This window comes from Pecten maximus, chromosome 2 (genome assembly GCF_902652985.1).
Source record: "Pecten maximus chromosome 2, xPecMax1.1, whole genome shotgun sequence".
NCBI lineage: Eukaryota > Metazoa > Mollusca > Bivalvia > Pectinida > Pectinidae > Pecten > Pecten maximus.
The window spans coordinates 2,098,954-2,114,655 of NC_047016.1; the positions used below are offsets into that span (position 1 = coordinate 2,098,954).

The 15,702-nt window shown below is 37.0% G+C and overlaps 2 protein-coding genes across 2 annotated transcripts in view; one reads left to right on the forward strand and one right to left on the reverse strand.

Annotated features, from left to right (window-relative positions):
• The window catches only part of LOC117344672 (serine--tRNA ligase-like), a 34,063-nt gene extending 23,823 nt beyond the window's left edge, over window positions 1-10,240 (reverse strand). Inside the window, exons 1-13 of the mRNA XM_033907502.1 lie at window positions 10,146-10,240; window positions 8,534-8,868; window positions 7,911-8,015; window positions 7,406-7,502; window positions 6,630-6,704; window positions 6,175-6,220; window positions 5,884-5,944; window positions 5,315-5,456; window positions 5,143-5,178; window positions 4,274-4,370; window positions 3,425-3,502; window positions 3,270-3,322; window positions 1,387-1,493 (exon numbers count right to left, since the gene is read on the reverse strand). Coding sequence (XP_033763393.1) covers window positions 1,387-1,493; window positions 3,270-3,322; window positions 3,425-3,502; window positions 4,274-4,370; window positions 5,143-5,178; window positions 5,315-5,456; window positions 5,884-5,944; window positions 6,175-6,205 — 605 coding nt within the window. The 5' untranslated portion in view covers window positions 6,206-6,220; window positions 6,630-6,704; window positions 7,406-7,502; ... (1 more) ...; window positions 8,534-8,868; window positions 10,146-10,240. The remainder of the gene's footprint in view (window positions 1-1,386; window positions 1,494-3,269; window positions 3,323-3,424; window positions 3,503-4,273; window positions 4,371-5,142; window positions 5,179-5,314; window positions 5,457-5,883; window positions 5,945-6,174; window positions 6,221-6,629; window positions 6,705-7,405; window positions 7,503-7,910; window positions 8,016-8,533; window positions 8,869-10,145) is intronic.
• Window positions 10,241-10,278: 38 nt separating this feature from the next.
• Window positions 10,279-15,109, forward strand: LOC117344662. Its single transcript, XM_033907493.1, has 4 exons — window positions 10,279-10,311; window positions 13,132-13,302; window positions 13,611-13,754; window positions 14,004-15,109. The coding sequence occupies exons 2-4, from the start codon at window positions 13,195-13,197 to the stop codon at window positions 15,060-15,062; spliced, it is 1,311 nt and encodes a 436-aa protein (XP_033763384.1). The 5' UTR covers window positions 10,279-10,311; window positions 13,132-13,194; the 3' UTR covers window positions 15,063-15,109.
• Window positions 15,110-15,702: the final 593 nt, after the last annotated feature.

Genomic DNA, 15,702 nt, shown 5'->3' on the forward strand with positions numbered 1-15,702 from the left:
AGGTATACCTGGATGGGATGTCCAGACACATTGTATAGTGGTTGTATAGAGGTATACCTGGATGGGATGTCCAGACATATTGTATAGTGGTTGTATAGAGGTATACCTGGATGGGATGTCCAGACATATTATATAGTGGTTGTATAGGGGTGTACCTGAATGGGATGTCCAGACATACTGTATAGTGGTTGTATAGGGGTGTACCTGGATGGGATGTCCAGACATATTGTATAGTGGTTGTATAGGGGTGTACCTGGATGGGATGTCCAGACATATTGTATAGTGGTTGTATAGGGGTATACCTGGATGGGATGTCCAGACATATTGTATAGTGGTTGTATAGAGGTGTACCTGGCTGGGATGTCCAGACATACTACTGTATAGTGGTTGTATAGGGGTGTACCTGGATGGGATGTCCAGACATATTGTATAGTGGTTGTATAGGGGTGTACCTGGATGGGATGTCCAGACATATTGTATAGTGGTTGTATAGAGGTGTACCTAGATGGGATGTCCAGACGTACTGTATAGTGGTTGTATAGGAATGTACCTGGATGGGATGTCCAGACATACTACTGTATAGTGGTTGTATAGAGGTATACCTGGATGGGATGTCCAGACATATTGTATAGTGGTTGTATAGAGGTATACCTGGATGGGATGTCCAGACATACTGTATAGTGGTTGTATAGAGGTATACCTGGATGGGATGTCCAGACATATTGTATAATGGTTGTATAGAGGTGTACCTGGATGGGATGTCCAGACACATTGTATAGTGGCTGTATAGACGTATACCTGGATGGGATGTCCAGACATATTGTATAGTGGTTGTATAGAGGTGTACCTGGATGGGATGTCCAGACATATTGTATAGTGGTTGTATAGAGGTATACCTGGATGGGATGTCCAGACACATTGTATAGTGGCTGTATAGACGTATACCTGGATGGGATGTCCAGACATATTGTATAGTGGTTGTATAGAGGTATACCTGGATGGGATGTCCAGACACATTGTATAGTGGTTGTATAGAGGTGTACCTGGATGGGATGTCCAGACATATTGTATAGTGGTTGTATAGAGGTGTACCTGGATGGGATGTCCAGACATATTGTATAGTGGTTGTATAGAGGTGTACCTGGATGGGATGTCCAGACATACTGTATAGTGGTTGTATAGAGGTATACCTGGATGGGATGTCCAGACATATTGTATAGTGGTTGTATAGAGGTATACCTGGATGGGATGTCCAGACATACTGTATAGTGGTTGTATAGGGGTATACCTGGATGGGATGTCCAGACATATTGTATAGTGGTTGTATAGAGGTGTACCTGGATGGGATGTCCAGACATATTGTATAGTGGTTGTATAGAGGTGTACCTGGATGGGATGTCCAGAGCTGTCAGACTCCTCCACAACATGGCCTGCAGCTCACTGTACACAGCCTCATTCTGAACATCATTCTTTGTCATTGTGGCAACTTCAGCCTGTTAAATAAAAGTTTTACCTCTACATACACTACAAAATCTGAGTTAATGACCTTACATTATACAATAAAACTCCATGTTGCCTCCTCTATACCAGTACTTCCTTTATACACTTTGAAATCTAATTTAATGACCTAACATTATATAATAATACTTGATGTTATCTCTAATACACTACGAAATCTGAGTTAATGACCCTACATTACCATATATACAGTGGAACTTCGTTAACTCGAACTCGGATAACTCGAATACCCCGCTTAAATCGAAGTACCTCACCGGTCCCGGCCGAATTCTCTCTTTATCTTAGTAAAAAAAACTCGGAAAATTCGAATTCGGATAACTCGAAAAACTCGGATAATACGTAGTAAAAATTTGGTCCCAACAATAAAAATCCTACTTGAAATGTTCGAATAACTCGAAGTATAATTTTCGTCGATCGGTGGCAGACGCCGACATTTTTTAAGAGCTAAATTCCGTTTGTAATACTGATCAAATCGGCACTACTAACCTACATGCTATTATAAGTGTTTCATGAATTCATAAAAGAAATTGTCGGTTGAATCTTATAACAACAAGTCTTGGTGATAAAAAGTACTGCTTTACTTAGATCAGGTAATTTCCCAAGGCGGTCGCCGATATCAGTACACACGATAGTCAACAACTCATCTACCCGTTCGCTCAAGCGGAACTAATCTCTGACACACCGGAGCCCCCGTTCGATTTGCACTCTTCTGATTCTAGAAGATATCTTCCGGTCACTCGATTTGAAGCTCTTCTGCTTCTGGAAGATCTTCTACTCTTCCATCTCAAAGCTGGAAGATTTATCTTCCAAGATGGCGGCGACCATGTTTTAAGTGTGCGAGTGATGAGTTTCACTAGAGAAGGATTTATAACACATACATGCACATGTTTGTGTCATCGTGTTTGAGAAAACTTAAAAACTTGCTTATTTTTGGTTTTATTCTCCCGGTTTACTCGATTTACATATAACGGAATACGATCTTCTTAGAAGGCTCCTCTTCTTAGAAGAGTGCAAATCGAACGGGGCTCGGTAGATCTACCCGGCTGATGTTTTTACAGGTGTAGAAATGACACAGTCACCGGCGCCTATTAAATCTTTAAACTGCTGAAACAATAGCGTAATTACTGCCGAGGTGTTCAGAGTACAACTGTAACGGTCAGTGCTGTCTATTAAATCGGATAAAACGCCAACTCAGTTACAGTAACATTTTATACGCACATGCGCAGCCCAACTTCCGGTGCTAATACACATGGAAATGGCGTGGTTATCAATAAAAAGTAAGTACTTAAACGGTTATTTGTTTTGACATTAATAACTTGTTATTTTGTCGAATTCCGTTTTATCGTTTACCTTTTGCAAACATGACTTGCACATCAGATCGTTATTGAAGTGACTAAGTGAAAGAAACTTTATCGTGACTGTATATCGGCAAAACTACACCAAATTACAAGTGACATAACGAAACATTACATATATATTTACATGTATTGACCAGTCTTCACACTAAACTGATGAGCGACAGAGCGAAGTTATAATGATTATATAATGTTGACAAATATTGACCAAACTTTTCACCAAAAACGATAACTAGCTTAATTCGAACACTCGGATAACTCGAAGTTTTTCCGTGGTCCCGTTGACTTCGAGTTAACGAAGTTCCACTGTATATATATTTATTTATTTGTTTGATTTAAAGTTCATTCAAGGGTTTCACACTATATAAGTAACTCAATATAATAAGCAAAACTTACACATATATTCTGTGGGGTACCATAAAGGCCTGGTAATGAATTCATTTCCTGCTCTGTAATTAGATAAAAATGTAGAGAAATGGATCCAATCAGCAGATTGTTAAATGTAAATAAACAGTCTAATTGACAACACATTTCCTGAACACGATACTCACCAACCTCATAGGATCTACCAATGGTGAAGAATTTCCTGGGGAGATCATCAGAGTCGAGAAGATGTTTGGTAAAGTAAGCTGTAATACAAACATTCAGAGGATTACTCTATTTCACTGCAAAGGGACAAAACACATATGTAAGAGCAGTCTTACAAAGACCCAACTACAACTGTCCTCTGGGGGCCAACTCATACTCCCTACGTATACCCTCCCTACCCCCAACCCCACCAAAGAGGTTATATGTAGAATAATGAAATTAACTGTAGTCTTGGTGAAATGGGAATATTCTTTATCATTTTATCTTAAATACAACAAGCATTCCATTGGCAAATGGTTTTAGGATAATAACCTGTGACATAAAAAATGACATGATTTTGCAATGTCATGTTATATCTGCAAAGGATCCTAATAAGGATTAACTTAAAGTATTTTTTAAATTATAGATCCATATCACAAAAAAATGGAGTGTACTTTTGGTGTAAATGGTTTGCCAGCTTTATTTAGAGAACACTTTTTTTATGGATCAATAACATAAAAACTAAGTAAAGTCAATCCTGAAATGTGAAACATTTTGAGGAAACATCAAAAATAATTTTACTTACATCAATTACCCTGTCTCCTTGTGGATCATATATTTCAAAATTCAACAGTATCGATGTGCATAGCTCCAACTTCTCCATTATTCTCTCTTAACATGATATGGTCTTCATTTGGTATAAAATTGCCTGAACTATGAAGTTTTGAATGAATCAGTTAAAAATTGCTGAAGTTATTGAGGGGAAACCAATCTGTGTTTGTTTGACAGTGTCTAATTACCATGCAAAGGTGAACAGGAATAAATAAACTGACCTAAGAAAGGTACCACGGATGTTCCTCGAATATATTCCTTGTACGGCAGAATGTGTGCCTTATCTTTATTGGTGTCCTGTACTTCCAGGTTATATATCTGTAAAAGGTACAAATCTGTACATAAGATACTAACTTAGATAAATGATGCATAGTATATCTAGCTAATTCACTGGGGAGAGAAAGTAAGCTTCAGTTACTAGGCTTATGAAGAGAGATTAAGCTTACACTACAAACAAAGTAAGCTTTAGTTCACTAATGTAACAAGGTTTAGTTCACTAGGCTAATGAAGCGAGATTAAGTTTACAATACATGTACAAACAAAGTAAGCTTCAGTTCACTATGGTAACAAGGCATAGTTCACTAGGCCATACAGGAGCTGTGTTTTATAATTTATATTTGTGAGTCAGTGGCCACAAACAAGTCCATTATATAAAACATCGACAAACAACATTTGTTGTCAAACAATGCTTTGTGTCAGACAATAACAGACAATTACATGACAATGTGATTTGTATGGTTTTATGTACATGATGCCATCAACTCATTGATTGGTCCATCACTTGATAGGCAGAATAAATAAACCAATTGGAAAATGTGTTACAAACAAATCAGCCATCAGGAAAACTGTGCTTTGTTATACCTGACAAGCTATAAGGAGGGAGACATTGTAATGAGCACTCTTGTTAGTTACACTGTCACATCAAATCCTTCATGACGGAGACTGAATGACATATATAGCTATTGATATCTAATATCAAACTAGATCAGGTACAAATGTTCTTGTATCAACCTATAAATTAGCTGAAAATGGCTGCATGGAAACACTTAAGATATATTTCCAGAAATGTGCACACAAGTAAGACTCTTACCTCCTTAGGATTCTGTGGGACAATGCCAGCACCTTCCTGAAAAACAGCAAACAATAACCTAGAATTGTATCCATTAGGATTTGGGGGAAAAACACACACATGCATAAACATTTAAAATTGTGACACACTTATTTTTTTGAACCATAGGGACAGATACAGTTTTGATACTTACAACGGGGACAGTCTTGAAGATCTCGGGACACACCATGGGTGTAAAGCTAGACCCTCGTAGATCTGAACACAGCCTGGTGATGAGCTCCTGCTCTTTTAGTGCTGCATTTGACATAAGATAGTATGACCTGTGACCTATATTGCTGATGACACACAAAGCTAGACATTAGATAGTATGACCTATGACCTATATTACTGATGACACACAAAGTTAGACATTAAATAGTATGACCTATGACCTATATTACTGATGACACACAACGTTAGACATTAGATAGTATGACCTCTGACCTATATTACTGATGACACACAAGGTGAGACATACAACAGTATGACCCCTGACCTATATTACTGATGACACACAAAATTAGACATAAGATATTATGACCTCTGACCTATATTACCAGATACCATTGAAACATCCAGACTATTCTCCCTGAATCGAGGCACCGTTACATAAGAATACAGTTTGTTTAAATACACATAAATGTAAATGTCCTGACACATACATGGTTTTGGTGTGGTTTTTATACTGTGTTTTTTACAGTGGTTTGTTTTAGTATACAGTACCTGAATTTTACACATTTTCGCAGAGTTTCCTTTAGCTTTTCCTTCGACATCTTGACTTTTTCTGAAATATAAATCAGACATCGTAATTTACATAAACAATTAGTATGTCCACTGACTGGACAAGACAACAAATTAAGCACTTAAAAGTCATTGAGCACTGGTGTATTACTTTGTGCTGGTATAATTAACTAAAAAGTTTGCTATTTTATTTGGCATGGACTACATACAATATATATTTCACCAACCGTGAGTTTACCGTTTACTTTAAATTGTCACCAGACAAAAACTTACCGAGGGAGCCACACTTCTGTACCACTTTCATGTCATCCTCTGTTGGCTGCAACAAAAACCATTCTCTATTCAATGGATATCTGTATTAGGTAAATCTTTCCATATTTCTAAACAAATTGTTACCAGTAAGGAGACATCAACCTTGACCATTGACATGGTGACCTTGACTTTTGACTCTTGTTTAATTTCTCATTATACCAACATTTCATAATGACATAAAAATGTGTACCTGATAAGAGAAACACTCAATTTTGACGTTACACCTGATGACCTTGACCTGAGGCTGGCTATCATTGATCAATTGACTTTGATTGCAGTAAAAACTACTCCATAATGTTATAGCAAATTGTTTGCCAGTTAAAAGATACAAAGATTTGACCTTGCACATGAGCTTGATCATTGGTCAATGTGAGTAACATGGTCCTTCTCATTTTGTACTTTACTGGTGTACTCACCGTGTCTATATGTAAATGGTTAGGTATCCGCAGAGCATGGAAGATAACCTCTTGTTCCAGAGTATAAAATTCAGCCTATTTAATTACAAGATACATATATAATCAGGAGCAGTAGAAGATATCAGGAGGAAACAGGATATTCTATCACCATCTGATCTGATTGGATAACTCCTGACATTCCATATGTGCCCAGTGTTGGTCAGTATCCAATGAAAACAATGTAAAGTTATTAAAGCCTCTACTTTGATTGTTGGACTGTCCTATTAAATATCATCATTATCATTAGTGAGTTTCCTTTGTAGTTGTTAAGGGTCAGGGCATCCAGTAGACCTTTCAGAATATCTGTTGGCTCCCTCAAATTATATCTAACTCTTGATATCAAAAGTAAATGTCTGTTTGACATGTTTTGACCCTTGAGATTTCTGAGAAAATGTAGCTTAACTTCTGAAATTGCTAAAACTCAAGGGTCAACTGGGTGCCCTGAAGGATGATGGTTTGATTGATGTTTCTGTGACGGTCACAGGACCCCCACATCAGCCACTGAGAAGCAAGCAGGATAGCTTGTACAGAGATACTGACTTTACATCAGTGATTACCATACTGTTACACTGCTGAGAAAATCACTGATCATTACATCTGTATTTCACTGTAAATGTCACATGATCTGGTGTAAACAATTGTTGTACAGCTGTTTGATGATAATAATACACCATTGTTATTTAACTATATATATATCCAGACTATCTGATTTGTTACTACCCAGACAAGATGCTCACAATGATGTTGTTGTACTGGGCTTTGACTTGCTTTCCCTTTGTCCCGTAGAGCTGCCCTCTCCTGGTCTGCTTCTTCTTTAGTTAAAATCAACTTTTTCTAGATAAAATGTAAAATGTTTAAAGACACACCAGCCATCATACCTACAGATTTGACATTCCTGTTAATTACAAACAGAGTTATAATTAAATGAAATGATAATTCCATCATTAAGTATCAAAAATGAACAATGTCAATAATCTATACAAGGTATGATAAAGAATTTAAAATATATCTGACATATAATATACCTTTGTGTGCAAATATTACTATAAATGTAAGGAAACACTTACATCTACTCACATATTTACCTATTAACTATAATTTTATCTACATGTCACATAACCTGATGTTTCAATGTTTGAACTGATAAAGAGAACTGTTACTTTGTATTACTGACTCTGAAGTCAATTGTTTTAAATACAGGTAACGGTATCACCAGGGAGTGATATTAGAACAGAAACTCACCTCCTTTTCTATGATGGATTTATAAGCTAAAGTTATATTCTTTTGGTCATCCTGTATTTTTTTCAACTTCTCTTTATTATCAAGAAATCTTCTACAGTTGTCTTTCTGTTCGAATATAAAACAAAATAAAACAAAAGAATAAATAATACCTGAGTATAATATTGCACAGCTTTATTTTGTACTTGTAAGCATCAGTCAGTAATCCCATTTCTGACAGTATAATCGTGACAGACGACGGTAAATTTCAAAACATAAAAGTAATGTAGGTCCACTCCCGTCATTACATTTCCAGGTAGTACATCTAAACAAAGGGGTAGTATAAAAGCATGTTATAGGGGTGATTAATGGAATGTGAGTTGTCAGACTGAAGAGGAAATCTTTGTGATTGTACTATGAACAAGATTGAAGAATGTTTTATACACAGATTTTATTCTGATTATACAGGAATTTACATTTTCCCCTGTTGTCAGCTCAATTATACAAATAAAGTTGTTCAATAAGTTTATGGCTACATATGAAATACATTTGTACATGTCCCACTAAAATGTTGATTTTTTTTTGTACCAAAGAAAGTAAATTAGATAAACTAGAAGTCATGATGATGATCACATATTACAACTTACAAAGTGATTGATATGATCGCTGTTCCAGCTGGTGATTTTTCTCAAGCGTAGATTAGCATCTAGATCCTGTAACATTACTTCATAATCAAGGTCTAGTGATAGTAAGAGAACGTCATCCTGATACATCCCACTGACAAACAGTGACGACTCAAACTGTGACATGCTGGTACTGGACATGTTAGTGGACATGTGACGTGACGTGAGGTCAGTGTTAAGATGTCTGATGATCTGGCTACAATGATTAACCACATTGCACATGGTTCTTCGGATACAAAACCTACAGATGGTGTGTCGTCCAAGATGATACAACCTTGGACACAGCGACATCTTCATATCTGTCAGAAAAAGAGAAAGAAAATGTCCTGAATTACATTTTATTATGTCTGGTAAACACATCCTCTATATCAATTTGATATCAAAATAAGTGAAAGTATGTATAAGCAATATCTACAGATCTATTGACTATCAAAAAGTTTCATCAAAAAGTTTCTTCAAAAATATAAGTGAGCTGCAAAATTATGATAAGTATAAATCAGTTAGGATAAGCAATGATCTCATGCAAAACGAAACAGCCGTCACTTAGAGAATAGGCGTTACTTAGAGAAAAGGCAAAGTAGATGAATAAAGAACAAAAAACAAATCGGTAAATATGTGAGTAAGGGGTCCACCTAGCCCGAGTTTTCTCTGGCCCTGTCACCATGTCTGGTGTAGGGCCAGAGCGCACTACTATATGAAAACGTGGAATTATCCGACACCGTTTGGTGTCGCTAAGAATTTGATGCAAAAACAATAAAATCGGGTGTGACATAACACCTACCTTACATATATGGATAAATGAGATATTTATGTACCCCAAAACACCCATTTAGTCTCATCTAGGTGTTTTATTCCGTCCATATAGACCCTCACTTTACACTAGTCAAAATTTCATACTATGTAGGTCGCGGTCCGCCTAATTACCCTAATCTGTGCGCGATGGAGCGAAAAGAAAAAAAAATACAACATTTATTTTTATATATTTTACCGCTTATAATTTATAAATAATGATTTTTTTGATGGAATATAACATCTTTTGGGAAATAATCAACTTAGTTTTCATAATTTAAACTTTGTAAGAAGAAAAACACAATAAATGATATGTGGTCTTATCGGTCCATTGCGTTCCGATTTGGGTGGTTAGTCGTACTGTCACTTACAAAATGGCGGGTCAACAGTATGAAATTTTGACTAGCGTAAAGCGAGGGCCTGTACGGACGGAATAAAACACCTAGATGGGACTAAATGGGTGTTTTGGGGTACATAAATATCTCATTTATCCATATATGTAAGGTAGGTGTTATGTCACACCCGATTTTATTGTTTTTGCATCAAATTCTTAGCGACACCAAACGGTGTCGGATAATTCCACGTTTTCATATAGTAGTGCGCTCTGGCCCTACACCAGACATGGTGACAGGGCCAGAGAAAACTCGGGCTAGGGTCCACCTTGGGACAGAAAAATCGCACGGCAAATAAAGAAAGTAAATAACATCCAGACAAAAGAAGCAAATGAAACTTAAAGGATCGTCTCACGGTTTGATTAAGCATAATCCATCGCCAAGTAAGTACTTACGCTGATATTTTCACAATGCCGGTTCGCAGTTTGTTGACAGTTGACTGCTACATGGGCGCAGCCATTACACATTGAAACCGAGGTCTCTGACCTTTGACACAAAGGTGAAGGTCGTAGTAATATTCACGAGCGGTAAATTTCAAACGACAACTTCCGGAAGATGCAGGTAGGCATAAGCAAAATATTATTTGTTATTTCTTAATCACATAAAGTACATACAAGACATACGAAACTTGAATTTGCTTCGAATGTGTGGTAACTGTCAGCATAAGCCCGTAAGAGCTTGTCCTTAAGACAAACAACAGTGGCGTATGAAGTCGTCAGAAAGTAACAATAAAATTGTACGCACCAAATAGACCTCTAAATCGTAGGACAACCTATGGTATCTCCGCAAACTTAGCCAGTTCAACATCTGCATGATATGTAGGTCTAGTACAAAATAAGTCATTTACGGAAAGCAAGATATATTATTAATGATAAAACACGAATCACAGATACTAACGAAAAAAATGAATAAATTCGAAAAATTCAATGTCAAAACTTTCCAAAATAAATTTTTCTCTCCATACACATTTTCGTTCGGGCTGAAAATTCACAGAATATTTTACCGAAGTAGTCTATTACAATTCTTTGTGAAAATATAAGATTTATTAGTTTGATAATTTTCTATATTTCACTGGCAAAAATGCAATAAAACAGTATTCTAGGTAAGATATTGTGGATGGATTAAATGAGTAACAATCCAAATGATCACATTGTAGAATATATGGCAAAATTACATACAATAATCACAGTATATTTAATAGGTTATCCTAGCTAATCAGTAGCTATATCCTCTGTATTGTATTACCACAGATTAGTAGAACACTAGCATGGCAACGGGACAGTGTTTCTAAATCTGAAATTTACTTAGAGCAAGGGTACGTAATTTCGCACAGTACGTAAATTCGCACACCTGACGATTTTTTTTGCGTTTTTCCTCCAAGTGGTCGAGGACTGTGTTTTTTGTTTATATGTTGACTAATGCCAACCTTTAGCGGAACATTTGCCGTTTTAAGTACATCTTTTCAGATTAAGTTCGTTTTGAAAACAAATTTTAACTGATACGACTCGTCCGATAAAATGGATACCGGATAATTAAATATTTTATTTAAAATAATCCCAGTTGTTGATTGGCATGTGAATTTGCAAATATTTAAGGAAAATATCATTTGATCAGATAATAAACAAAACGTGTTACAAATCCACCAAGTATAACTAATAACAGCGCTGACCTGCAGACACCCCGTCATTTTCACCGCCTTGTTTACATTACCTCGGTAGGGAGCGGTCATTATTTAAAGCAAAAATGGCGATAAATTGACACTTTCCAATTTTACATTATTTTGTTTTTAAAGATTTTTTTAATCATATCATTGGGCTTTATCTTAGTTTAGGATGTTGTTTGTCTACAAAATGGTTGAAAACTATTTTTACCAACAAAATTAAAGAAGTTAGATGGGTGTGCGAAATTACGTACCCGATCGTCTTCAAACCCAGCAATAAATACAAGTTAACAAAAGCTCCCTTGCGCAGTGATACATATGTACGTGTGCGCATACCAGGTTGCACACTTGTATGTTACGAAGCATTTGTACATCTAACAATGTGAGGTATTCTTTCTTGATTTGAAATTGATTTTACGGAAATGTATTTAAAAACATAACGAAAGTGTGCGAAATTACGTACCCCCACTCTAGTCTCAGCGGTAATTGTTGATGTTTTCGAGGATTGTCGCTGTGCTAGGCACATCGTGTGCTGTAATCAGCATCAGGGTATCGTTGTGTCGTATGAGCATACTGTTTTACCCTGTCCAGATTATCACGTCATATTTTTACTTACCCTGGCCTACATGTAACTGATAACATCCCCTTCACAGGGATAACACTGGCTCTTAAAACCTATGGGAGATTTTATGAGATTAGCAAAATTCCTATGAGATTTGTCTGTATAAAGAGGTACAATTTTGAATTTTTAATGAGATTTTTTTGAAAAACATGGGTAAAAATCCCCCAAATCTCTGCCCAAAGTGATCCCTGCCTTCATCCCTATTATTGCATGTTAGCTTTTGAAACAAGTGAACAACTACAATTTGGGATCTAGGATTGGTTGTTTTGCCGGGTTATTTTGCTATGTACAATAGTAGAACTTAAATCAATGTTAGCCAAAATGTCGAACATTTAAAACATCAAAAGAGACCAGAACAAGGGGCCACAACAGGACATTAGAAAAATCAACACGCAAGTCTGAACTGTAGGGAACATTTCTTTCTGTCCGAGTATTTCCATGAAAATTAAACATAGTTAAAACCGTCGCGGGAAAGACAAAGACTTCCAGGATTGGGGAACCGTAGACTTTTTTTATTCAGGAATTGATCAGTGTATAGATTGTAATTAATGTCACATATAAATGAGACACTTATGTAGGGTATAAGGAATAATCAATCAAGAAACACAAATAATTTAATCACATGTAATTCAAAGGGTTACATATACTCCCCAGTAAAAGAAATCAAGGAGATTCAGAGCAAATAAAAATCAAGATCTGGAAGCTATTTTTTTTCTTACAGACCGAAGAACTGGCGATGAGGAATATATAGTTTCTTCTCAGAGATTCCGTTGTTTTTCTTCATTTGTTATCCATGTCATATTAAAATACACAAATGCATATATATTTGGTAGTAAGTCTAAAGATAATTCACGTGTTTTCCCATTACTACTCACTAAACGGATCCACATGACTATTTTTTGATAAAGATATTGAACTATATCACGGTCAGGAAGTTCAGAGTCGTGGTCTCAGTTCAAGTACCATATTAATTTCCGGTAAGAATCCTGGCATTCCGCCATGTCAAGCCCGACAGCCTAAATGCAACTACCAGTCGTTCGACAGTGTTGACATTTTAATAAGTATGGGCCATTGATGTTACCGTTTGGATACATTTCAGTGTAGCCTCTTCACCGAAACTCAGATTCACTTCCGTCGAGATGTTTCCATAGTAATTTGAACTATGGCTTTGAACAGATCGGACCGTTGTTCTACATGTCTGAGGAAGTGTTATGTTACTTCTGGCCAGAACCCCATCAAGATGTCATGTGGTCACCATACATGTTTCAGGGTAAACATTTTCTGTATTTATTTTCCTGTATCATTTATCTGGTATAATCGGACTAGTGTCCAGACATTCGTATCCATAGTAAGGAGAAATAAATACCAATCGAAGAGATAACCTGGAAAGTCGCTGTTGTTCTTGTACCCAACGTATATATGTTTTATCACAACAAGATAAGAACAATATGTTTTGAATAATACATCGATGCTGATAAATCTTAAGTAAAGTTAAGTTATTAAAACTTTAGTGATAGAAAATGCATAATTGATGCTAAGGAACACATTAATCAAAACAATTTAAATTCTCTTTTGAAGTGTCACCAAACACAATGGCTGACCTCGGAAAGAAACGACAGCGAAGAAATCAAATGCATCAAATGTACATTGGCCATTCTGAATGATAAAAGCAATGATAAGCATGATCTACTAAAGAGACATCCTGAGCTGTGTGTCAGATCGGTGAGTAGGGCTTCTTTCATCACTGGGTCAAACTAGCAGCAATCCATAGCATCATATAATCCAAATTATTTTTTGATATATCACTGATATAACCTATTTTTTACTTGATCCTTTTATATATGATATTTGGTCGTGATTAGGAAATCCCTGTGTGAAGGCATGATAGCAGTGCTCTTGATAACCTTTCGGATTGGGATTTACTGGTAAAATATACAAACTATGTAGTTAGTGCCGATGTTTACTTTTCAGGCCAATGTCAGAGCTGTCATCAAAGGGGTCAGAGAACCAAAGGCCCAGACTGATACTGCTGACAAGATCAGGTCACATACAGCCAAGGACACTTGCGGCTCAGATGCATGTCCCCAGCACTACAAAGGGGTTCACCACCACCGCGCAAGCTCCAGTCCTGCGAACGTTTTCCTTGCATCACCAGAGACGGAAATGAATAGTAAACAATCCCACGAGTCATGTAAGGACAAAACACGGCGTAACAAGGACACAGAATGGAGTAGTGAACCAAATGACAAGATTTATAAACTTAAAGACATGTCGCCTCCTTCTGGAAATGTGCTTAAGTTTACTCAACTGGACCCAAAACAAAAATATGGACATTCAAAGAAAACACACAAGAACATTACAAAGGCAAAGTTTTTGTTTCCGGAAAAATCTTCAAAGGAAAGTTCTGTGTCAGCAATAAACAAAGCAGAAGGACGTGTCAAGCAGCCTTCCGATTCTCAGCCCTCAAGACAAACATACACCAAGACAGATACAAGTGTACTCACACTGCCACATACATCGACGCATGACCAGTATGACAATGAAGGACAAAACGAAGTGGATTCCACGGTAAATAGTGATAATGGAAGCAAATCATCAGGAAGGTCACATCACAAACACAAGAGTTCGCATAAAAAATCAAAGAAGAAAAAGAAACACAAAGAGAAAAACAGGACAAAGTCTGGTCAAGATTCGTCATTACAAGTAACAGATATTCCAGACGGAAACACGAAACCCATTGAAAAGCAGTCGGAAATGTCACCACAACCGCGTCACCTAAACACAACATCCGTTGTTGGCAAAGTGGAGGTTGGGGATACCTTATCTATTCATGGAAATGATGAGGACTATTCGTCTCCTGTTTCTGGAGGTAGCGGGATGGATACGTTGTCAATTGCTAAAGATCTACAAGAGGAAAAATGGTCCTTTCCTGTAAAAAAGGAGGATACTCTAATTTCAGCGAATAACGAGGAGGTTATATTGTCTGTAAGTGAGGAAAATATGTCAGTTTTTTGGTATGCTGGCAAGTGAGTCTGGAAATACAAAAGAAAATAAAATTGTTGAAAATAATGAGGAAGAAATACTGCCAACTGTTGGGAATAATGAGGGGGAGCACTTTTTCTATTGCTGGGAATGATGATAGCGAGTCAGAGGGAGTTGTGCTGTCCAGGTCACCGATGACATCGCTGGACGTGTGTGCCTCCTCCACCAGGTTCAGTTCGCCTATGTCTCTCGATGACTATCAGCTGGACAATATACTGTCGGGTAATGGTACTACTGAGCTAGAAGTTCAGGACTGGGGCGACAGTGACGGCGATAACACAGGACAGGAAATTCGGAATCTGAAAGACAGCAAGAAAAGAGACACAAACTTTATGACACACGAGGAAAGCTATCACAATATATCTGATTTATTACATTGTTCCGAAAAAGAAAACGATCTGGCTGAAAATCTGGGAACACATGTGAAACTAGAGGGAATTGAAAAAAATGGAGACAGAATGTCGTTGGACGACAGTATATTGGACAGGTCCGGGATCCTGTACTATGATCCAATTAATGACAGTGATGAAGACAGACTGGTGATTGTTTCCGGGCCGACGTCAGAGGTGTCTTTGATCGGAGAGGATAAAATTATCACGAAAACAAAAGAAATGTTACCGGCTGAAGT